Source organism: Chelonoidis abingdonii, chromosome 4 (genome assembly GCF_003597395.2).
Source record: "Chelonoidis abingdonii isolate Lonesome George chromosome 4, CheloAbing_2.0, whole genome shotgun sequence".
NCBI lineage: Eukaryota > Metazoa > Chordata > Testudines > Testudinidae > Chelonoidis > Chelonoidis abingdonii.
Genome location: NC_133772.1, coordinates 146,375,528 through 146,400,917, shown reverse-complemented (window position 1 = coordinate 146,400,917; position 25,390 = coordinate 146,375,528). Strand labels below are relative to the sequence as shown.

The following is a 25,390-nucleotide window of genomic DNA, read 5'->3' as shown; positions in this document are numbered from 1 at the left end:
CATTGGGTAGATTTCTCTGTGACAAAATTTTGTTAGTCATCATATAGCGACAGAAAATGCTCAATTCCTTGTAGCACCAAGAAGATTGCAAGCAGGGGAGCTAATTCTGACCTTGGACGCACCCAAATGACTCCCATTTGACTGCTGTGGGAACTACCTGCTTGCCACTGAGTGCAAAATTTGTCTGTGAGGTAGTTAGAACATTAGATTAACAAGTATTATATATAATAATCTTGCTAGTCCCCTGAGAATAGGGTAAGAAACAAAGAGAGACATTTTACCATTGACATGTATTTGTCTTTTAGATTAATGAATGGAAAACAAAGCTGGACTGTGCACTACCCCCACCTCTAGACAGCATCGAGGTCTGGCTCCAAGAAGTAGAACATCTGCTGGCAGGTTTACCTGATTTGCAGGACCACTGTAAAGCAATGGCCCTCTTCAAAGAAAAAATCATCTTATTTAAGGTTTGTTAAATAAAAAAAGACTTGTTAAATCTGACCCACTAAAACACCTACTATGGAAGTGATGTTAGTTTTTGGGAAGGAATGTGGTTACTGGATTGACTGATTTTTTCTGGGGGACATATGTACTTCTAAAGATGCCTTTGGTAGCGGCTGTTGATTTTAAACAATGACAGGGTAACCAGATAAATACAGAGTTTTGTAGGAAAGTTTTATGACTTCTTGGGGGTGAGATGTAAGAGAAAGCCTTAGTGGAGGGAGTAAATTAATGTATTTTGATCATATTAACACAGAGGTGGGCAAACTACAGCCTGCGGGCCACAGCTGACCTGCCAGCCATTTTAATCCAGCCCTCAAGCTGTCCAGACAGAGAGCAGGGTCGGGGGCCGCTCTGCATGGCCCCCCTCTGGCTCCTATGCATAGGGGCAGCCAGGGGGCTCCGCTCTGCACGATTCCTCTGCCCCAGTGCCACACCCACAGCTCCCATTAGCTGGGAACTGCGGCTAATGGGAGCTGCAGGGATGGTGCCTGCACATGGGGCAGCATTCAGAGCTGCCTGGCTGTACTTTCGCATAGGAACTGGAGAAGGGACATGTCGCTGCTTTCGGGAGCTGCTTGAGGCAACCTTAATTTGTCCCCATTGTACATATACATTATGATAGTCTTTAATTACGTGATTAATTCTAACATACTATGATTATAACTGTGCCCTTTATCTGTGACACACACTTTTTATCACCTGCAATTCCCAGGTGGCATCAGTATTTAATAGTAGTTTACAGGAATGCTGCATTCCATATTGTGATCGCTAATATTCATATGGGAATGTTGTGCAGTACTCTGAGGTTTTCTATGCGGGTACTTCGTATGTTCAATTTGTTGCTTTTGGCAACTGGCACCTGTGATATGTTCCCATTAGATTTGCAGCAAAAATTCCAACTTTGCCATCAAAACGTTAATATATTATCAATGCGATAAATGTTTTTTTAAATAGTGATTTTACAGTATTATACAATTAACTGATGATATTTATTTACAAGGTCTTGCTGTCAAGCTAACGTGGCAAGGGAAGAGCTTCATACTTTGAAAAGATGTAATATTGCACTACAGTATGTGGAAAGGGTGTCTTTAAAAGTAAACAAACACTGGTAGTATTGACTTAATGCAATATTATATATATATAATGGTGAGGTTTTTACTATGCTATGGTAAATACTCACATCTGAGGGTAATGTAAATGCATTTATACTGTACTGAATAAAAACTGTAGTGAGATCCTGTGGTAAATGTGTTTTCTTAATAGCTCCCGCTGTAATATGGGAGTGGATTGCGTATTCCCAAATACAATACTTAGCAGTGAAATATCTTAATTATAATATTTTTTCCAGGGCTTGATGGATTATTTTGACTGTCACTTGGTCAGCCTTCAATCCTTTGAGAATAAAGATGAGAAGGATATGCCACTGGTACCAACTGAGAAGCTAGATGACATGAAAAGAAGGTTGCAATTCTCAGATTTACCCTGTTGGGCACCTGAGTTGACTACATTCATATTAAGTTAAATTATTATTTTTAGCAAGCTTAGCACCATTATGGAAAAGGACTCCAATTACTTGTTTTCTGTGTTCAGTTGTTGTGCACTTAGATGGCACAAGCATAAATGGTCTGTTCCCAGTTCTGCAACTGACTTGCTGCATGATCTTGTCCTATCACTTCTCTGTGCCTGTTTCCCCATCTGTAAAATAAGGATAATGATACTTACCCATCTTTTAAAATCATGTGCAGATCTGCGGATGAAAGCACTATAAGTACAAAGTATTATTAAATAATTAAAATTTTGAATCTGCTAAAGAGTTCTGGAATTTAAGGCTCAGTTGACAAAGTCAGCTCGTAGCTCAAAACTGGACTGCATCATTCTGCCATCTCTGGTTTTATTATTTGTTGAGCACCATCACTGTGCTTTGTGTTCTACAAACATATCCAGAAACATGGTCCTACCTCAAGGGGTTTGTTACTGTCTAGTACAAACACAGGCAAAGCAGATCAGCCACATGCTAGTAGTAAGATCGGCATTGCTATGACTTTAAACTGGAGTAAGGATTTTGCAGAGGTCAGTTTTGAAAACCTTTGTGAAAAAAATGTGTTTTGATGTAGGTTTTGGAGGAAGGAAGAGGTGGTTTGGTTTATGAGGATTGTGAGACTGTTCCAAGTAAAACGGAATATGAGTTAGTAGGGGAATATTAGTTTTAATCTTCTCATTAAAAATTAACCATTATATTGAACTTGTGTAATTTCTGAAACATTTTTAATTTGTTTTTGTTCCATCTCAGTTATGCTGATCAGGGTATCATCATGCAACTTAAAGCCTACATTTTTTAAAGTGATCAGTGATTTTGTGTTCTGAACTAGAGACACCTTTCAAGGGCCTGATTTTCAGACAGTGAATGCGCGGCACTTTCTGAAAATCAGCCGTTTTTAAGGTTTCTTAAATTGGACATCCAAAAATTAAGGTGCCAAAATCATTATTCACTTAAATAATTAACTCTAAATATTTTAGAATTTATTTCCTCTTCAACAGTAGGGACTGTTTGCATATATCTAGAATTCAGGTAATTTTTAGGTTAGAGGTTTCTCTCTGTAAATGAATGGCTCATTATGTCCAGTTTAATTCCAAAACTCTACTGTTTTCCAGATTCGGCAATATCCAGTCTACAAACTTCAGCATGCTTCTAGAATACCACTTCTGCCTGTGCTCAGCTATCTTGGATGAAGTGACATTAAAGTTAAATATCAGGGATATCAAATATGGGACTAAGGAATCTGTGGAGTTACTGCTGAGAGATTGGCATGTAAGCTTAAAGATAGTTTATATTTTGGGCAACTGATCTCCAATTTAAACTGGTGGTAGTTGCCCTCTTGGATACAGCCTTAGATCTAACTCCATCCAGCATGGACTCTCGTAGCTGGAGGCAATTTGAGATTTATGCAAAGAAAGTTGGGTTTCAGGTTGAACGTGTATCTTTATTACAGGCCTTGCTATCACCATATTCATCTTCTCATTTTACTGTAGATATGTGTATGCCTCATATAGCTAAAATACACTTCAGACTGGAATAAAGGTGAGACAAGGTAGGTGAAGTAATATCTTTTATTGAACCAACCTCTACTGGTGGAAAGGTACAGAGCTCTGTGTAGCTCTAAAGCTTGTACCTTCTTCCACCAACTGAAGTTGGTCCAATAAAAGCCATCACCTTGCTTACCTTGCCTCTCGCATATCTGGAACCAACATGCTATAACAACACTACAAACAACTATGGAATGAAAATGTTATTTATGACCACCTAGCAGTTTGTCACTGTACAGCAAGGAGAAACATATAGAGTGATGAAGGACTAACCCCCTTTCTGAAGCTGGTTAATTTTGCTCATTGAAACAAAAGAGCACATGCATACTGTGCTAAATGTGACCATGTGATCATCATCTTACTCGTCATCTTACATCATGTGATTGTGATCATCATCTTACACTAAAATGGACTCTGCCTGTATGGATAATGTTTACAATAATACATCGTATGCTGCATTTCTTTCCTCCCTCCATTTCTTTTTCAGTATCTCTTTTCTGGTTACAGTTTCCCAGAGTTTCATAAAACACACTGGTTTGGCTCTGCCCTGGATTCAGTGAGGCTTTTTTTTTTCTGTTGGATCCAGTGAGAGTGATTTCACTCTTAAGTTTCAATTTCATCTGAACCCAAGAACTCCAAAACTCAGCCCAAACCACTGAGTTTCATTTGATTGTGAGTCCAAATCCTATGAAAGTGATGAGTTTTTGCAGGATTTTGAGCAAAAGCTATGAGCCAAGATACTTCTCCATGACAGGCCCTGATTACTCCCCCTTCTCCCCCATTTCTCTCTCTCTCTCTCTTCTGATGATGTGATTGTCTGTGACCTCCTCTCTTCTGTCATTGTCTTCGGGGACAGTTGACTAGTCTCCTTTCCTCCTGTAGTATACGAGGGCCAGCAATATCAGCCCACTCCCTGCCTCAAATTCACAAATATTTCACGCAGAACAGCAGGTGGTTTGGTGCACCTCCTGTCACAATTCTGCAGCAGCAGGACTCTAAATGTAGAAGCCATCTGCCACCTCCTGCTACTCCCAGAGGGTAATACTCAGCAGTCCTTCTTTCTCCTCCTCCCCAATGTGCACATATCCTTATGGTCCTCGTTGCGGATGAGTTGACCTGTCTGATTACATTTTGTGCTTACCTCCCATTTTGTAACTGGTTATTACAGCACATATGGGGCTCAACATTACAGTCCTTAGACAGGCAATTCTCCAGTTAGAATCAGGAAGAATTTTGCCTGCATTAGAACTGCAGGATGGGGCAACATCTTGTGTAAAATCACACTGTTCTTGAGGACATCAGCAACAATAACCCATAACGTAGATTGAAAATTGAAATTTAGCCTTTACTCTGAATTTCTTGGATTTTGCCAGTTTCATCTGGCCCTTTGGTGTATTGTTAACACAGGTTTGTTATTATAATGTATTATTGGGCTTTTGATTTTTGGTTTTAACTGATAAACAGCAATAAAGCATACCTGATATAAAAAAAATCATGTTTATCCAATAAACACTAGAAAAACACCGGAAATTGTTTCTTGTATTTAAGAGATTGTCTATACAGAGCATTAATGCAGACTGAGGGGATGTGATTTCTAAAGTACTCTAAGTGTTGCTCATGAATTGGACCATGCTGACCCTGCTGGTGCACAGTAAAGGTTCCCTAGTGTGCATAAATGTAGTGCTGTTTGAAACAGTACTGTGTTAAAGTGCACTAGGGAACATATACTATATAGTAACAAAGTTGTGAAACCCCTTGATTTTTGGACAGCTACATACAATTCAAAAATTGCAAAAAGCAAATCCTAAAAAATGAACTTAATAAATCCCCCAAACCAGAAGTCCTGTGTATTAATTCTGTAGTGCCATAGGTGCCCATGGCACTTTACAGGCTTATCGGAAACAAACTCCTTCCCCAAGGAGTTTATGATCTAAGAACTTAATTCTGAAATGACTAATCCTGACTCAGGCAAGTACTGTGGTCTCTTTGAGTCAATGGCCTCAGGGTCTGTCTACATGAACAATTCTTCACAATAAACTGGGGTGTGAACCTACCCTGCACTAGCCTGCTGTGGTCTAACTGTGTGGACTCTGGTGATATGCATTAACTGTTTATTAATGCGCTTTGATCTAATCCTCTTTGAAATGGGACTTGATCAGCGCTTGTCAATGAACTGTTAATTTGCTTCTTTAGGGTCCACACAAACAGTTATTCCATGGCAGGTGGGTGTGGGGTAGATTCATGCCCCAGCTTGCTGTGAATTAAGGGCTGGCCTATGCCTAAAGTAGACAGTTAGGTCAACCTCGCTATGTCACTCAGGGGTGTGAAAAATTCACACCTTATGATACTTAGTTAGGCCAACCTAAGTCCCAGTGTAGGCAGTGCTAGGTCAATGGAAGAATTCTTCCATTGACCTAACTCCTGCCTCTCAGATTTACTGCAGTGATGGAAGAACCCCCTCCATCACTGTAGTAACTGTCTACACTACAGCAGCGCTTCTAGTGTAGACATACCTTAAGTGTTTGTGTAGAGAAACCCTCAATGTAAGAGGTAGGATTACTCACAGAAGTAACAATTTGCAAGATCAGGCCCTATAATAGGCATAATTCAAACAAAGGTTGGGGGATGGAATGCAGTGGAAGTAATTTGATTTTGCTCTGTTTATGTTTGGCCTGTATCTTCTCAGTTCATGTTCTAATTGATCACAAACTGAATTTTCTATATTTTTTTATGTCAGTCAGTATTACCCTTCTCAATTCCCTTTAACTTTGGGCAGGATTTTATTGAAGAAAGGGGAGTCACATCTCAGCTAGAAACTGCTTTTCATATATGTGAAGACATGAAAAACAAGAACATAAGCACGAATGTCTTAGGTAAGTGCATGCAAATAACATAATACTTTAATAAGAGTTGTGCTTTAAGCTGATCATTATTAATATTTTGAATTCCTGATACTTCTATTTTCTAAAAAAACAATGAGGAGTCCAGTGGCACCTTAAAGACTAACCGATTTATTTGGGCCTAACCTTTCGTGGGTAAAAAACCTTCCATGCATCTGAAGACGTGGGTTTTTTACCCACAAAAGCTTAGGCCCAAATAAATCGGTTAGTCTTTAAGGTGCCACCAGACTCTTTGTTTTTGTGGATACAGACTAACACGGCTACCCCTCTTTTATTTTCTGCAGAATATTGGTTTTGTTTAGTTGGTTTATGTTTTTTCCAAACAGTTAATGATATTCCACTTCAGCAGCCAAAGGAGGAAGGATTCACTTCTCTATTTTGGCAGTTTCCAAGCAATTAAGAAATATGCTTAGTATTATTTTGAAATTATTAATGTGAATCAGTGTCTATTTCTAACATTTGTTTTATCATGTATTTAATATTCTAGTTGGTGATCCTCCAGACACTTGTAAACTATTTAAGATGGTAGACTCTAAGATTTCTATGTGCAAAGAATATATTTACAATGTAAACACTGTCCTACAAAAAGTTCTACGTTCTTGGGCTACTTACATGGAGAACATTCATTTACTGAAAACATGGTTGGACGAAAAACGAAAAGGACATCCTAAAAAGGTATTTGATTGACTGTCTCTTTGTGATTAAGCATAAAGATCCTTGCTCACCTTTTTAAAGCACTTTGAAGTCTATGGATGACAAGCACTATAAGTACAAATTATTATTATTGTTTTGGGAAATATATTAGAGAACTGCATGGTGTGGTCTTTAATCCTTTCGATGCATCTCTATAGGTCCCCACTGAGATACTGGCAGACTGGAACTCAGTGCATGGTTCCTTAAATGAAGCTGGAAACTTCTTAATTGAAGTCAGCAATGAGCGAGTGGGATCAGATATTTCTAAAGAACTGAAAAAACTGAACACAAGATGGGCTAAATTTATAAAGAGAACACAGTTTGTAAGTAACCACAGCTCCGTTTTCCTTTCATGTGATCATTTTGTTATGTAGATGTCAAAAGCACAGCTGTATTTTTAACGGTATAATTATCAATTGTTATTTACAGATCAATAATCTTTCATACAATTCAGTGTTCTCCATTTTGGAGCAGGTAAAGCAGGCAATACACACAGGTTCCCAGCTGTAACTCTCACTGCCTCTTTGTGTAAAAGTCCTTTAGAACTCTGTTAGCACTGAATGCAATGGTGTATATGGCTGAGACTATGAGCGCCCCTTGTTTCAGTTTTCTGGAGGAGCCCAGAAAAAGTGTATTTATTAATGATACTGTTGTGCCAATAAATGATAGTATAAAATGCTATGCAACATTTTCACAGGAGATGAGGTTACTGAGAATGCAAGAAGAGCAAAAGAAGTCAGTTGTTGACAGTAATGGAAATTCTCAGACTCCTGCTGAGGCAGTGCCAAATGCACTCAGTGTTACAGCAGATATATCAACAGAGGCTAGTAAGAAACACATTCAGAATGCAGAGGTAAAGAGTTCTCCTATATTCTATTCCAAATATCAGCAGTTAAATTTGGGTAGTTTCATCTATTAAATATACAGCCCCACTTTTTTGGGCACTGCATTGCCACTTCAGTCTCAGCTTCCACCTGTGGTCCTGCGGGTGTATGTGATGGTCCCAGGGGTACCCAGGGTGGTGAGGCACCTCACCACTATCTCCTCTTAGTGAGAAGTAGTCTTGTCTCTGCCTGCTATAGATCAGCTCCCTGAAACGGTATGTGGCAGTACAAGCACGGCCTTCCAGGTGTCCACAGGCCTCGCTCTCACTGTGCAGGGTAGCGATAGGCACACAGTAACCCCTGAGTACTCAGACTTCTCTGCAGTGTTCTGTCTCTGTTCCCCAGAAGACTTACAGAATTACAGGCCTGCTAGTCCCACAGGAACAGAACTCACCGGCCTGTAAGATTCAAGTCAGGACCAGCACTTTGCTTATCACCACAGCACTTAGGTATAATTATAGTGAAAACAAGAATAAGTTTATCACAGAATAGAGATTCAAGTAATAGTGAGTAAGACTATTGGAAACAAATGGGTACATATTAAACAAAATCATAACATTCTTTCTAGAGTCTATACTTAACTGACAAATTACTCTTCTTTAGACAAGAGAGTATCTGAATCAAACTTCTCTCCAGAATTCTCAGCCAAGCCTGGTTGAGACCCCTCTTTCATGAGGGAAATGTGCTTTCCCACACTCAAGATAAGATTCTCTTCTCCCGCTCCGTTTTTTTTCCTGTTAGATTCTTTCTAAAGTTCTTTCTTACAATCCTTCATTTGCATTCAGTTCAGACTGGTGAGGGGATCCACTCTGAACAAGAAAATACTCAATTTACATGTAAACAGGTAGCTTGTCTGACAGAAAAACTGTTTTTCACCTTTTCTGGTGACTAGTACCTTGATACAGACTTTAAGAACATGTTTTCAGTTTTTACACGACACTTGTACATACATTTCACAGTGATATTGATGACCAGAGTGACACCACCTTTCATTTGAGACCTCACATGTCATTCTTTGGTGAATCAGAATGCGTATACCAGAATTAGGAGATCTCTGTAACCCAATTGCGCTACCTTGTCAGTTGGTATTAAGAAGTTCTTGGGTCACAGAGCGAAAGCCAGAAAGTGGCCCATAAGCTGGGTAAGGCTGGAAGTGAGGGGGGGGGGGGGAAGGAAGAAATTCTGAGCATTTTACAAATACCAACTTTGCTAAGAGTCTAAGTGTTCCGTGTTCTCAGCTTAGCGAAAAGAATGCAGATGTAACTGAAGAGGCCACTGAGCTTCTGCCCAGAGTGGAGAAAATTGAAGAGCTTCTCAAAGGAGTAGAAAACTGGGCCACAGAAACAGAATGCCTCTTTGAGACGATCAAACGTGAAGGATGCGTGCGAAGCTCAACAGAACAATCTTTACAGGTAGAAATGCAAATCTAAAGTTTAAAATATCTACCCATTCATCAGATTCTCAGACCTGAGTTGTGAATTCAATGGCTTGTGTTAAATGAAGCAGGAATGACGACTAATTTTGTATTATTAAATGGCTAAGTAAGGGGAGGAGGTGCTGCAGTATTACTAGGGCTAGGTTAGTCGTCTAACATTATTTTTAAGGATGGCTCCCGTCAGAGTCCTGAGTATCCCATCATGGTAACTGCTTTTCCCCCCCAAACATCGTCACTCCCAGATTACAATCACAGCCTAAAGAAAGATCTCAGTCCCATTCTTCAACTGGTTACAGTTGTGTGATAAAAGGTGCTCCCGCCCCCTAAGTAATCCAGCAAACTCCCTGACTAATACCTTGGAAATTAATGCAGTGAGAGTGTGAGGAATGCTGGTGATAATATTTACTGCAGAGGCAATGCATTTATTCCCTGGGGAGGAAGCACTTTATTCCATCAGTCCTCCTTGGCTGGAAAGGGGACCTGTAGAGCTCTGGCAGGGGTGTGAATCAGCTGCCTGCTGTGTACTTTGTGCATCTGACCCTGTGGGGAATTGATTCAAACATCCATTCTGTAAAGAGGGAAGGAGTCCTCAGTGTAGTTTCAAAGATCTTTGTTTTTAGTCTCAGGGTTATTTTACTCAGGGATGTACACTCTTGCTCTGGGTAAAGTCTACAGTATTAGGAGGTATGGGCATGTTAAAAGAATGTACATGCATTTTCAGAATGTGTGTGCATGTGTATAAACTAAATCCCATTCTCAGTGTGACATTTGCTTGTTAAAAATGTGAGAGTGACAAAAAATGCTCTTAAATTTCTGTGAGTTGTGTTTCAATAAGATTGTAGCGTAATGTCCCCCATGAGTATACAAGATCAAGTCCTTGCTTCACTTGCAATACATAATAGAGAGAAATTTTTAATAAAGCATAGATCAGAGGAATGATAATGGATAGTTTGAAAATTAGATGAATGTTCATAGATTAGAAGAGCTCTCATAAAGACACACAGTGATAAATATCCAAACCCAGTGGTGTAAGCTGTGCTTTCAAAATATCCAAGCATGTTTTCTAAACAGCGGAGTGCACATTTGGGGCTCTGTTCTGCTAGCAAATATACACACGAGTAACTGTGTTTACTTCAGTGGGACTATTCACATGATACAGTTACTGCTGTGTGTACACATTTTCATGATCAGACAATGCACGTGCAAATTTGTGCTTTGTATGTTCAATTACTAGGTTGTATGTATACAAGCATATTTTAAAGATAGATTTCTTTGCCCAACCTTCTATTTTAAAGTAACATATAACATAGTGATAGCAAGTACAATCACAGAAGTTAAATACAAGTCAAATATGCCTATGGATGTCACAGGATCCACTCACTGCTAGGGCGTCTCCTCCTGGCCACTTTAGGGATTAGCTTCTTCCGGGTGCTGTGCCCTCCTCTGACGTTCTTTCCACCCTGTGGATCCTGTTGCTCCAGGAGCTGCAGCTTCCTCTTCGTGACTTGAACCTCCAGGCAAGTCACTATGGTTGTCACCTTCTGGGGTATCGAAGTCTTTCAGCATGAACTATCCCAGGCAGTCTGATCTCCACTTCCCCAGTGGCTGGTAGGGGAACCCAGACCTGACCTCTACCCCAGGTTCCAGCTCAGGGGCCCTCTCTTCAGCAGCCAAGGTCTGCCTTGCTGCTTTTTCCCTGTGTCTTCGCTGTCGTCTGGCTTTCCCCACACTCTGGGGTTGCCAGCTGCACAACTCTCTTCCCCTAGGGAATGACTACAGACTACTTCCCTGAGCCTCCAGCTGCTCTCAGCTCCTGGGCTTTACACAGTTGCCTCCTGTTCCCATCCAGCTGAGCCTCCTCTAATTAATCCCTGCTCCCTGGCTCTTCTTTCATGTGCAGCCTGGACAGTTAATTGGCCTACCTAGCCCCTTAATCTCTTTAGGTCTTGTGTGGGGTGGACACCCCATCACAATGGAATTAGATGGCTTGACAACTTGTTTTCTCTGCTTTCTATTTTGGTTGGTGCCAAACTCTTCCCCACTCAGATATTGATACTTTGGACTACAAGATAATGACCTGTAATTGCAAAGCATGGTCCATATGTAACCAAATATTACCTACTTTTCAGTCAATCCTTGCCTTTCAATTCAGTTCCTAAAGTTAAACGATATAAATAATAATATTTAATATTGAAGACTTCTGTTGTGTTTCATCTGCACAGATCCTAATTGCCAGAAGGACCTTGTGCCAAGAACAAGTTGCTGCAGCAGAAGATATCTTGCAAGTTTTGACACATAATATTTCAAGCCAGGTGTCCCTCCCGGATTTTGAGACAGCTGAGCTACAGACACGAATTAAAGAAGTCAGAGAGAGACTCCAGGTCTCTGTTCCCTATCACTATCATATTCAGTACATAGATATCCTTATCTGTAGTATTAAATGGTTAGAAAAACGTCTTTTAGGGTCCATGTAAAATATAAATATTTTTAAAATATTTGAGCGACTCTTCTCGTGTCAGGCACAAAAGGAGAAAAGATTTCAAAATTAATATCCAAAGCTCAGAAATTCGAGTCATGTTAAAAAATAATATTTTAATTGTTTTAACGATACTCATGCACACTCTCAAAATTGTCTTTCTTCCTAGGCTGCCATGAATAACCTAGACCTTGTGTCACCCAAATCTGAAGAGACTCTGTCAAAAAAGGAGGTCATGATCCATTTTGAAAAATCCCAGAAGCAGCTTGAAACATCTATTTTAAAAGCTATGCAACTTATCAGCCAAAAAGTGAGCCCTGATAAGCACATTTCAAAAAATGAGGTAGGTTCAAATATTTACTTCCTGCCTGTGTCATATGAAGCTTTTGACTGTCAGAGCACATTATTTCATAGTGAGATTTTATGACTAAAAAAATCATCTTACACAAGTGGTCCCCAAATTTTTCAGGGTCATCCCTCCCTTTCCCGTGTGCCCCCACTCCGAGCTGAGGCCGGGAGTGTGGCTGCAGTTCCTAGGGTGGGCAAACGCAGACATGGGTAAGGGGGCTGAGGCAGGGGCCGCAGCTGAGGGCAGGGCTGGGTCTGGGAATAGAGCTGCAGCCAGAGGCCGGGGCCAGGTGTGGAGCCACGGTCAGGGGCTGGGGATGGGTTGGGCATGGGACCAGGAGCTGGCACCAGGGTTGGAGGTGGGGCCAGAGCAGAGCTGGAAGTGCAGTGGGGCTGGGTGACACTCCCTCCTTGCCCCCAGCATGCCCCCCCAAACATTCCTCTGTGCCCCCATAGGTGGATGCACCCCACAGTCTGGGGACCTCTATTTTACACTGATGTGGAAAAGAGCACATATTTCTTGGCAGCTCTTACAACTTTCGTTTAAAACTTTTTATTTTATCGTTACTAACGTACCTGAACTTTCTGTGGAAGTATTAAGAAATCTTACTCACAACCTGGATTTTTTTGTTATCATTATCTGGGTGTATTTTGTTTAAATCCCCAAATGGTAACTACACGTTATAAAATCTTGATCTTAAAATAAGGCTGTCTGTCATTTTTTCCATTGAAAGGATATCCTGAATTTTGTTTCTTCATGCTACTAATGCTAGGAGGTCTCTCCTTTTCCAAAAATGCCCTATTAAACATCTGGCTATTAGTTGTAAGTGCGTTATCAAAACTTTGAAAGCTGATTAACTAAGTGCCATCAGACATGCAAGTAACTTTTTGCATGTAGCTTTGACATGATTTGAAGGGAAGTAAAACCTAGTTTAGATTATGTTTATAGTCATATGGGGGTGTTACGATGGAGATTTATATAAAAGGAAATTGAAAGTTCTCAAAGCTACTCTAATTCAACCTCCTTGTTTATATAAGCTATTCTGTATACTATCTGTCTTCTTATATGGCTCCAACACTCCCATATCCAGGCAACTATAAGCACTCAAGAATGTACAGCTGTGAACCACAGTCGTGTTTCTTGGCTAGTTAAAAGCCTTTGGTCTCATCCTTTATTACATGGATGGGCAAACTTTTTGGCCCGAGGGCCACATCGGAGTTGTGAAACTGTACGGAGGGGCGGGTAGAGAAGGCTGTGCCCTCGCCCCTATCTGCCCCTCCCACTTCCTGCCCCCTGACTGCCCCTCCCAGAACCCCCAACCCATCCAACCTCCCTTGCTCCTTGTTCCCTGATTGCCCACTTCCAGGACCCCCGAGACCCCACCCTCTATCCAACCCCTCTGTCCCCTGACTGCCCCCCCGCCCTCTATCCATACCCCGACCCCCTGACAGGCCCCTCAGAACTCCAACGCCTATCCAACCCCCCCTGCTCCCTGTCCCCTGACTACCCTGACCCCTATCCCCACCCCCTGACAGGCCACCCGGGACTCCTATGCCTATCCAACCCACCGTGCTCTCTGTCCTCTGACTACCCTCACCTCTATCCACACCCCTACCTCCTGACAGGCCACCTGGCACTCCCATGCCTATCCAGCCCCCCACGCTCCCTGGACCCTGCTAGCACCTGCCCTTCCCCCGGTGCTGGTCCTGCTGTAACCCTCTAGGAAGCCAGTCTTCTCCCGAGGGCTCCCTTCAGCAGACTAACTCCCTCTGGTCTGCAGCTTCCTTTTATATGGCTAGTCCATCTGCTACCCTAATTGTCTGCAGCCCCCACCCTAATTGGCTGTTTCCCCTGCAGCCCCTCCTTTGACTGCCTGTTGCTCAGCCTCCCTAGGCTGATTTTAACCCCCTCAGGGCCAGTGCACTCACAGAGACACAGACCCCTTTCATGCTTCCTATAACATATAGGAAGTGTGCATCATTTTCTGGGCATAGGGAGGGAGAATAGCCACTGATCCACTTTATCCACTCCCCCTTGATACAAAATGTTCCTGCAAGAAGTGTTGTGGGAGCTGTACCTGCACTTTCCGAAATGCAGGGGCTGCAGTTGTCCTGGGCCCTTTTTCAGGCACAGGAAGTGCAGAAGTGCAATTGTGCTCTGGCCTGCCTATGCATCCACACAAGGGCCTGCGACAATCTGGCCTTTTCCATTGCAGCCCAATAATAAGTACCTTGTCATTTGTTATTGTATAGTTTTGATATGATAATGAAATTGTTTTACGATCTACATAAGCGAAGATAAATTCTGTTTTGTGTTTTTCAGGAAGCTTTTAGCATTTTGGACACAAGAATTCTTGAAAATTTTTTGAAAGCAGCTGAACAATTGAAAAATATTTCACCAGCTCATGAAAAGTTAGCAGTGGAGGAAAGATGCAAAGATGTTCGTGAAAGATGGGAGGTGAGAAAATATACATAAGAGAATGAGTTACTGTTTCTTATCAGGCCTGGTCTCTTGAAAAACAAATTTTTGTTACAGAATAGAGGTTTTAATTTGCTTTGTAGCCCATTGTTACCATCACACTGAGACAGTGCTTTCTGTACTTTGCAGGCAGTTCATCGTGAAATCATGTCATGTATTCAGTTCATAATGGAAATTGAAATAGGGAAATTTAATGCAACTTTTTCAAAACTCAGTAAGCAAATAATTAAAGAGAAGAAACTCCTTAGCGTGGGTAAAACCAAGGGACTTATAAAAGAACACGAGGTACTGTATAAAAACACTATCCTCAACTTCTTTGCTTGGTGACTGTATTGTATATCCGTCTGCATTTTTCATTTAACTTTCTTTCTAACTTCAGACTGTTCCATCATTGCAAGAAACAGGCTTTCAAAAAGTCACCTCCTTGCCAGTAGGATGCTAAGTTTTTTCAGTTTATACCTTACTTTATAATCATCTCTTACAGGTGGTTTTATTTTTAATCCTTAATTACTCAAAATGTAATAATTGAAAAAACAAACTTGACGTGCACTTTAGCTCTCATGCAATGCAGTAGTTGCATGGCTAAGGTCCTATCCATAGAGCTGACTCTACCCATAATGGTTGTACAGAAGCGCCAGTTTAACTCCTTGTTTGTGTTGCACACAAACTAGTCACGTAACCTTAAGTGGTGCTTTACTGGTTCATAGGCCGTGCTAGTCCTCTGCCCAGGGGTAAATTTCACACAGTGTGTAATAAACTTTGGTTTACATTTAATATTTTTACTCATGTCTCTTTCTCAGTCATCTCTTCTTGAATTTTCTTTTCACCTTAGGTGAACCTGGCCGTCACTGTATTCCCCAAGATCTGCCTATATTTATTTCTTACAGGGATTCTAGGTGTGAACTCCTGGCCTCAGTAAAGTCAATATGAGTTTTGCCATTAACCGTAACTAGGTCAGGATTTCACCCAAGGTGTTTTTATGTGAAGAAAAACAGCACATTTTATATATAAAAGCATAAAGAGAAGCAAGCATGTATACCAGATGCATTCTATTCCTCTCATATTGGCCAAGAGAGTAGAGTGTCATTTCTTTCATTGTAGTTGTTTCTTACAGGGAGGAGAGAGTGATAGAGAATATTTTGGGAAAATATCTCAGTCCAGCTGTCCCTAAAGTCAGTGGGAGATTTGCTATTGACTTCAGTGGGAGCAGAATTGGTAGCTAAAATTGGAATAAAGAAGAAAAGACCCATGTAAGACAGGGAAAATTTCACATTGCAAAGATATTAAGTGAGGAAGTATTAGTCTGTTGGTTAGAGCTGGGGTCTGCAAGTCAGGACTCCTGATTTCTGTTCTTGGCTCTGCTTAGAATATGATCAGGTAATCATTTAGGCCCAGATTTAAAAAAATATTTAGGCACCTAACTTTTAGTAATTTGAGTGGGGGTTAAGTGCCTGAATACCTTTAAAAATCTAGTCTTTAACCCTTTTATGCCTTTACTCAGGTGTAAAATTGGGGCCAACACTTGCCTGCATCAGAGGGATTTTGTGAGAGTTAATTTATGTTTTCAAAGTGGTTTGAGAGCCTCAGTTGAAAGTGTATTTGTATGACAAAAGAACACTAAATATAACAATGAAAATAAATAAATATGAAAATAACCACATTGTTGTAATTTATCATGTGTTTGTTTCTTCATTTAGGCTTTTTTTTCTCCTGAACGCAGCCTGGGGGAACTAAACAACTGCCTACAAGTTCTTAAAGCAATGTGTGAAAGATTGACTGCAGAAGAAACTCACCCAAAAACAAAGACACTAGTTGCAGAGTGTGAACGAAAGCAAGAAGAACTTCAAAAATGTGCTGCAGATGTTTACGTAACTCTGCTGTCCCACGTTGGAGGTGGCCAGGCATCTAAACAAGGGTGAATATTTTGCGGGACAATGTATCATAGCTTCATAAAACTAAGATATCTAGATCATCCTCCTGCTGTTGCAGGATTGTAACCTGGAGTATATTTTCTCGAGTAATTGTTCTTTTAAAATATTTTAATGAACTAGTCTATGTCATGTTAGATTAATCTTTGGCAGAGTTACAGTGTTTGTTTTTGTCTTTTGATATATGCTGCATGATTGCCATGTTTTTTCTTTGTATTCACTAGTTCTTACTGCTGTTATTATTAAGCTGAAATTTCTTTTAAACCTTAGGGGTTCTATACTTGCTCCTGAGAATGAAGAAAAGGAAACATCTTCCCAAACAGTTGATATACTTTCAACTCAGGAGGTATGGAATTCAGATCATAGACTCATTGAGTTAGAAGGGACGGCAGGGGTCATCTACTCTGCCCCCTGCAAAGATGCAGGATTTGTTGTGTCTAACCCATCCAAGACAGATGGCTAAAGACATACTATTAGCAAATATTGGTTTATCTAGAGTGGATCTTGGTCAAACGGAGAGCAATTATTATGTCTGTCTATATTCCAGTGGGACTCAGGCACTCCAGTCAAAGCTCAGGACCTCATTTTGCTCACCATGTACAAATTCTTATTGAAAAGACAGTCTCTGCCTCAGAGAACTTTCAGTCTAGTTCCTCTCTCTGAGTGGAAGTCATTCCTGTGCAAAGGGCCAGCTCAAGGCCCACTTAAGTTCTCAAAATAGCACTCAAGTCCCTGTATTGCCCTTCTTGATGGGGTGAATTTCAGCCTCTAGCACTGGAGGAAACACACTTAGAATACTACATTCAGTTTTGGGCCCCTCAGTAGCCAAAAGATGTGAACAAAAATAGGAGGGGATATAGAGATGAAAAATGCTGGAGGGTTCACTTTAAGGAAATATTAAAAGAATATGTATAGCTTTATTAAACAATTGCTAATGTAGAGGGGTACAACTGTTTACCGGGAGTGGAATGCCATAGAGGAAGAGGTCTTGTTTAGAGTGTGGTCCAAGAGGACTACAATTCATGTGACTTGAGATGTACATAGGCAGCACAGTATTCATCAGCAAGACATCCAAAAACATGCTGGTGACCTATACAGAGTTCAGCTTGTGTCTCCATTGTATTAGCACCAATGGCTGAGGATATAGAGGAAATATCTGTTAAGGCAGCTGAGGTTGCAGTATGCACTACTGTGATGAGGAAGCTCTCTCACGCTGTGCTACAAATACTATCCATTGTATAGTGATGGAATCTGCTGCTTTTCTGATGGCTCAAGCGTCATGTTTATAGTCCATAGAAAGAGGTGTATTTCATAATTTTATAATTTTACTTAATAATCTAGTTTAAGTGTATCTTATGTTCATAAACAGCTGCTTCTTTCAGAAATTGGGTATGTTTCGCATGAAAAAGTGATTGTTTCTTTCTGCAGTGTATGTTTGTCTTCTGATCTTTGTTGAATGCATAGATATAAGGTAATGCAGTTATCAACATAACTGATTTTTATATTTGATTAGGCATCAGGACCAGCTTCAGATGTAATTTTGGAATCAGACATGAAACAGAATGGTGAAAGCTGTACAAAGAAGTTTGAGAAAGACAGCGATGTGCCCTTAGAGACTTTATTAGAGAGGTAATTTTTAAATGGCAAAATACGTACATTGAGAGATAATACTATATTAAAAAGTTACAAGTAAATTGGGAATTTCATATATCTGGACTATTTTTGCTATGCTGAATTCTGTTCTCTACTTGTTCTTCTAAATTTTGTTTAACTATCTGTTTATCTTACTATACAGTCACTCACAGTAGTCTGTAAATGTAAATTAGATCTCTATAACAAGGAAACTACCGGATTTAGTGATTTTTCTGCTTTTCGCTCTTCCTTAGTTAGAGGAAGCTTTGCTTTGGGATGTGTGTATGTACCTGAATATGATGAAGCCAAACATTCTGGGCCAAATTTCCAGAAATTCTTGGTTTTTACACACACAAAACCCATGTTTGAGCCTGAAATTAGAATTTGCACACACAAATCAGGTAACTAGGTGAGCAATTACTCCATTTTAAACACAAATGCTTATTCATGTAACATTTGGACTTTAGGTAAAAAACCCAATTACTTGAGCAAATTGCTGAATTTACTTTAATGGCAATTAAAGTAAATTCAATTAAAGTAATTGTTCAGCAAGTCACATCCCCAATTGTTTTTCCTTTCCTGTCTTCTATTAAAGTAAAGTTGATACTATCTAAGAACTATTGCATCTTTTCCTAGCTTTGATACACAGAGGAGTAATCTCGAACTTCATTTACAAAGAATCAAAGATGAAGTAGAGTCTCCTTTTACTGATGAAATAAAAGACACCTCATGCCTTCAGAATAAGCTGCTAGATCTACAGGTAAATAGCAATCATTTTGAAGAATATGTTGCTTGTCTACAATTTATATGATATGTTAGGAAGAGGGTGTTAAATTACTCTCTTTTGAGACCCTCTTTTTCAAGGTACTGAGCATACTGCTGAGAAGTAATCCATGTCCGCAACTGCTTCTGGCTTCAGTGGGAGTTGAAGACATTCAACAGTCATAGGAAGGCTCAGCTCTTTGCGAGATTGAGGCCTTACACGGCAGTGGAGTTGTGCCAGTGTAGCTGAGAGGAGAGTTTGGACCATCGTGTGCAAAATTACTCCAGCGCTATTGTAGTTTTAGAGGATCTGAATTGTTTGTAAACAATTATTATAAACATTATTTTGTCATGCTCTAAATTTGCTACACACGAAAAACTATGTTGAAAGAACATTGAAGTTGCAAAGTCAATTGCTCCTCCATATTTTACTCCTGGGGGAACTTTGCAACAAAAAACTAAAAATTCTGTGCACGATATTTTAAAACTCTGCAAAATTCTGTGAAAATAACACAATATAATCACATCAGCTTCAATTATTTTTGGTCATTTATTTCAAAATACCTGTCAGAAAGTATGTCTGTAACAATACAGACAACAAAAAAGATTCAGGAAATGTTTTTTGACAAATAGATTCTTTACTAGGCATATTAATACAGAACTCTGAGTAATAATTCATTTAAACTACAATACAGAACCATATTTCCCGTGTCCTCAGAAGCAGTGCAAAGGCTTGGGGGAGTCAGGGGTAATGGAGGAGCTGAGGGAGAGGGAAATAAATTGCTGGGAAGGAGCTTGGGTATGAACTTTGAGGGTTGTTGGGTATGGGTGGGAAAAGTATGGAGCAGGTTTTTTTGGCGGGGGAGGGCAGGGAGTGATTGTTAGGGAGCTTCCCCCATGCAGACCCTGGCTGACCCCTAGCCTCTCCCATTCAGTCAGGCACATCTGGTCCTGTCCCCATGTGTCCTTCAACCCCCACTCAGACATCCACTCCCCCCCATCATGTGGCCCTGCACCCCCTCCCCTGTCCCTGTGTGTCCCTGTACCTCCGCCCCCTTTCCCCATGTGATTCTATGCTCTCATTCAGCCACCCCCTATCCCTATGTAGCTCTGCATGCTCTCCCCCATCACCGTGTGGCCCTGTACTTCCCTTCCCCCTGTGGCCCTGTGCCTCCACTCCCATTCAGCCCCTGCCCCAGTCTGTTCTCACCCACTAGCTCTAATGAGCCCCTGTTTGACCCTCCCCCTCAACAGCCCACGCCGTATGTCTCACTATAGCCCCTGTCTCCTGACCTTGCCTGACAGGCTCTGCAAAAAAGGCAGGCTTTTTCTTTTCCCTAGCTGTCTGGGAGCTGCTGCTCTGTGCTACCACTACAGCGCCTTCTGGTGGGGAAAACAGCAGAACTGCAGCAATATTTGAGCAGAAGCTTTTTTCTGTGCAAAAAAATTAAAAATATGCATGGCCCATTAATTATGTGTGCACACAGTAGCACAGAATTCCCCCAGGAGTAATATTACTCTTCCTCTCTGATGCCTGGGCACTAAGAGCACAGGAGAGTTTCCTTGCTCTCAATTCCACTTGATGCCACACTTGCCCCTGGCAAGCAGGAGGAGCAATTGCAGGGAAAATCATATTCAGCCCCTGCACCCTGGGCTGGAGCATTTTCAGTCACTCTATGAGCACGGCACATGCACAGTCCAATCACATCTAGGAGCTGTGAGGATGTGAAGCATACTTACTGCAGACAAAATCTTTGGAGAATTTAGGTGCTGAACTCTAACACGTCTCTGCTGAGTATGGGAAAACCAAGCTAGTTCAGAGGATTATAAATTGGCCAAATTTGGGTGACTTTTCAAAGGGATGGTAGAAGACGCATCTGACCCTCCTGTAAAATTTCAAATCCTTGGTACAAAGCATGGAGGCACTGGAGCTTTTCAGTGAAATTGGTGTAAGATTTTTTGTAAACATAGGTAGAACTATGTAATTTTTTCCCTTATCTTGTTCTGAAAAATGGCTGAAACTTAAAAAACAAAAAACAAACAAACAACAAAAAAGCCTGAGGCACCCGACATGGAAAATTCACAATTCCTATAATAACTCTTCTAAAGGTAATTTTCAAAATTGACCAGTCTGTTTGCACAATATGATGTCTTTTGAATTAATTAAATATATGTATTTTCTTTTAGGTTATAGACAGTAAAGCTAATTCTTGTTGGACACAGTTTGAAATTATTGCATCTAAACTAGAAAATCTTATGGATGACACAGGGAAGCCTGTTATTTCTGAAACACAAAACAGACTTAACAGAGAGTGGAGTGAACATCAGATTATTCTAAATGCCAGGTATAAAATATCATTGTACTTTGTGTTATTTGAGAAATAGTATGTCATCATACAATTAAAGAGTGTATTGTATAGTATATATTTTGCATTGTAAGGCATAGTTATAATTGTGTGTTCTGCTTGAACCCTGGCATTTTTCAGTTTAAACACACAAACTTAATGTGATCTTAATGTGTTTTTGTGGAGTATCTTATGCTATATATTAGCGGTTCTCAAACTGTGGGTCGGGACCTCAAAGTAGGTCATAACCCCATTTTAATGGGGTCGCTAGGACCAGCATTAGACTTACTGGGACCCAGGGCTGAAGCCTAAGCTCCACCTCCACCTTGGGCAGTGGAGCTCAGGCTGCAGCCCCCTCTCCCTCTACCCGGAGCAGCAGGGCTTGATCTGCAGCCCCCTTTCCCCTCACCCAGGGTGGCAGGGCTCAGACTCCGATCCCCACCCCCAGGGGTCATGTACTAACTTTATTGTCAGAAGCGGGGTTGCGGTGCAATGAAGTTTGAGAACCCCTGCTGTATATGCTTCATCTAATATACCGTAGGCAATTAGAGATACTTGCACTAAGAACCATAGTAAACAAATCTCCATTTTATAAGAACATAAGACTGGCCATACTGGGTCAGACCAAAGGTCCATCTAGCCCAGTATCCTGTCTTCTGACAGTGGCCAATGCCAGGTGCCCAGAGGGAATAAACAGAACAGGTAATCATCAAGTGATCCATTCTCTGTCACCCATTCCCAGGGTCTGGCAAACAGAGGCTAGGGACACCATCCCTGCCCATCCTGGCTAATAGCCACTGATGGACCTATCCTCCATGAACTTATCTAGTTCTTTCTTGAACCCTGTTATAGTCTTGGCTTTCACAACGTCCTCTGGCAAGGAGTTCCCCAGGCTGAGTGTGTTGTGTGAAAAAATACTTCCACTTTATAAGACCACTTTATAGTATCCCCAAGTTTTCTAGTACAATTTTTTCAACCTTTGAGTTAAAATGTTTGGAACTGGGCCTGCTCCTATTTAAGTCTATGGTAAAACTTCTGTTGACATCAGTGAATTGCTCCCAAAGTCTAATAGTTAATTTTTGGTTTACAGTAAAACTATGCTTTTTGCCCTGAAATATGTGCAGGATCTTTTCTTCCCAGCTTCTCCTGTTCATGTTTATTTACCTTTCTTGTAGAATGAAGTCTTTAAAGATTGCTTTGGAAGTTGTTTCGCCAATAGAAAATGAATTCATTCTTGTATGTGACTCAGATGATCAACTCCACAGAAAGGACATTCAGCAATTTACTCTGACAAATATTGATCTCATTTATGGAGAACTGAAGGTAAGGAAAAACACAGAAGCCACATCTCAGTTTTCAAATGTGCGTACAAGGTGAAACTCTGCAAAAATAGGCATTTTTACATGCAAGAGCTGGATAACTGCATGGGACTTCTCACTCAGGGATTTGGGAATAGCTTCCAGTAGCCTGAGGGTTTTTTTGACCCTTCTGACCTTTAACAACATGCTGCCTTCTTCTTTCTGAATAACATTGCTATACAACAGTCATACCCAAGTGTACACCAATGGTACCCGTTCAAAATGGAGTCACAAATAGTCCTTGCTCATAATTGTCTTCTTTTCATCCAAAATGGCATTGGTCCCAATCTAGCTGTTGAGTATCAGGCTTTCTGAGCTGCGGAAGCTGCTGCTGCTGCAAGCATGATCAGTAGCCTTTTCTGTGGATCTTACCATCCAAAACCAGCTCCCCAAAGATTCTTAGAGTCAACCTACTATGTGGTGTAATTCAGATTGCAGAATATTTCTGTAGACTATTATTACAACTCAGAGAAGTTCCCCCTGCTGGACACTCACCAGGCTGCAGTATCTTGGGTCCCACATGGCCTCTGCTTGCTAAGGCTGAGCAGAGTTTAGATACTGTCTCTCTGGCACTGGACTTCTGGGTGCAGACCCTATGTCTGACTTCCTTCTTGGCAGTGGGGACCATACAGTCCAGTTGCCGAGGCTCTGAAACTGACACCAGTTGTCTCAAGCTCTCGAGGTAGCTGCTGCATGCCACCAAAGCTGTGGACTCTCTGTTTTACTGTTTTGTTCTTCAGTGCATGATACTGTAACAAAGTAACAGACTCTGCAGCGGGATTTCTCAGCACGCCCGCATTTTACTTTTAGAGAAAGTAGAAGACTCCCTGCCTAGGGCTGCCAACTTTGTAATATATAAAAACTGGACACTCCAGCAGGAGTGCCAGAACCTCCCCTGCCCCTTTCCCCTGAGGCCCTGCCCCTGCACCACCTTGTTCCCCGAGACCCCACTCCTGCCCTGCTTCTTTCCCCGAGGTCCTGCCCCTGCCCCTGCCCCACCCTTTCCTCCTGAGGACCCACACCTGTTCACTCCTCTTTCCCCTTTCCTCTGTCAATCGCTGCTCTTTCCCGCTCCCCCACTCCCTGTGTGGGTCGGGAGGGACTCACCTGCAGAGCACGCAATGCAACCGAGAGCCAATTGCCATTACAGCTTCTTTTTAGCTGATCGGCTGGGCCTGGGGCTCATTTTTTTTTTCCAGTTCTATGTTTTGCTTGGGGTACGTCTACACTACGGGATTATTCCGATTTTACATAAACTGGTTTTATAAAACAGATTGTATAAAGTCAAGTGCACGTGGCCACACTAAGCACATTAATTCGGCGGTGTGCGTCCATGGTCCGAGGCTAGCGTCGATTTCCGGAGTGTTGCACTGTGGGTATCTATTCCGTAGCTATCCCATAGTTCCCGCAGTCTCCCCCGCCCCTTAGAATTCTGGGTTGAGAGCCCAGTGGCTGATGGGGCAAAAATCATTGTCGCAGGTGGTTTTGGGAAATGTCGTCACTCATTCCTTCCTCCGGGAAAGCAGTGGCAGACAATCATTTCGCACTCTTTTTCCCTGGATTGCCCTGCATGGCAACCATGGAGCCCGTTCAGCTTTTTTTTTTACAGTCACCGTATGTGTACTCGAATTGCGCGACAGAAGGCGATACTCCTGGTGCTACACAGCCAGATCATTGCGCTTGCATAATAGCAGAGACATTAGCATCATCTCTGGTACCGTCTGCTGCGGTGTAAATTGGCAATGAGAGGATGGTTTCTGGTCATATACTGGTATGTCTGTTGCTATATGGGGCCCCTCGGCGAGGTCGGCTGGGGGTGGCAAGGCAAAAATGGGAATGACTGACGCCCGCGAGTCAATCCTCCTTTAATGGTTTCTAAAAATAAAGTCAGTCCTGCCTAGAATATGGGAAGTGGTGATAGAGAACAGTGGATCGTGAGCACAGCTGCTCGTCAGTCCGGCAGAATGAAGCTGCTGCCATTCACGGGGTGCCCCTGCAACAACTCCACCTAGTTGCTTCCCCTCCCCACCTTCGGCTAATGGCAGGTCCTCCATTGTGTCATGAAGTATAAAGAATGCAGGAATAAGAAACGTGAGTTGTTAGTGAATAAAGAGGGAGATGCAGCCTCCTGGTGGCTATGAAGTCGGCAGGACATTAAGCGGGCGGGGGAGAGGAGCCAGCATGCCCGCTGCTTAGACAGTCAGGCAGTACAGAATCTTCCTTTACACAGGAAAGGGGGGCTGATGGAGCTCAGCCCCAGTTGCTAATGATGAGGAGGTTACGACCGTTCTGTACCACGTACGGAATAACCGACGAATCATTCCTATGTGTACCAGGCGCCCCGCAGCCTCAACCTGAAGCCAGGCAGAGGCACTCACGGGTTGAAATAACAAAGACAGCTACAGTCCCTGACTGCACCGTCTGCCACAGGGCGGGGAAGAGTGGATACTGCTCTTACATGCTGCAGCATCAGCGTCTACCAAGGCAGCATTCAGTAACATGGGTGACATTGAAAGAGTCAGAAATGATTTCTTGGTCGCCTTTGCTTTCAGTGGGGGGTGG

The 25,390-nt window shown here is 41.7% G+C and overlaps 1 protein-coding gene across 1 annotated transcript in view; it reads left to right on the top strand.

Moving 5' to 3' along the window:
* The window catches only part of SYNE2 (spectrin repeat containing nuclear envelope protein 2), a 280,671-nt gene that overhangs the window by 56,192 nt on the left and 199,089 nt on the right, over positions 1-25,390 (top strand). Inside the window, exons 12-29 of the mRNA XM_075065745.1 lie at positions 306-467; positions 1,853-1,965; positions 3,157-3,313; positions 6,365-6,461; positions 6,976-7,163; positions 7,340-7,504; positions 7,879-8,034; positions 9,304-9,477; positions 11,723-11,881; positions 12,146-12,319; positions 14,648-14,782; positions 14,933-15,088; positions 16,501-16,718; positions 17,002-17,077; positions 18,245-18,360; positions 19,000-19,123; positions 21,313-21,470; positions 22,646-22,793. Of these exons, the coding sequence (XP_074921846.1) occupies positions 306-467; positions 1,853-1,965; positions 3,157-3,313; positions 6,365-6,461; positions 6,976-7,163; positions 7,340-7,504; positions 7,879-8,034; positions 9,304-9,477; positions 11,723-11,881; positions 12,146-12,319; positions 14,648-14,782; positions 14,933-15,088; positions 16,501-16,718; positions 17,002-17,077; positions 18,245-18,360; positions 19,000-19,123; positions 21,313-21,470; positions 22,646-22,793 (2,676 nt within the window). The remainder of the gene's footprint in view (positions 1-305; positions 468-1,852; positions 1,966-3,156; positions 3,314-6,364; positions 6,462-6,975; positions 7,164-7,339; positions 7,505-7,878; positions 8,035-9,303; positions 9,478-11,722; positions 11,882-12,145; positions 12,320-14,647; positions 14,783-14,932; positions 15,089-16,500; positions 16,719-17,001; positions 17,078-18,244; positions 18,361-18,999; positions 19,124-21,312; positions 21,471-22,645; positions 22,794-25,390) is intronic.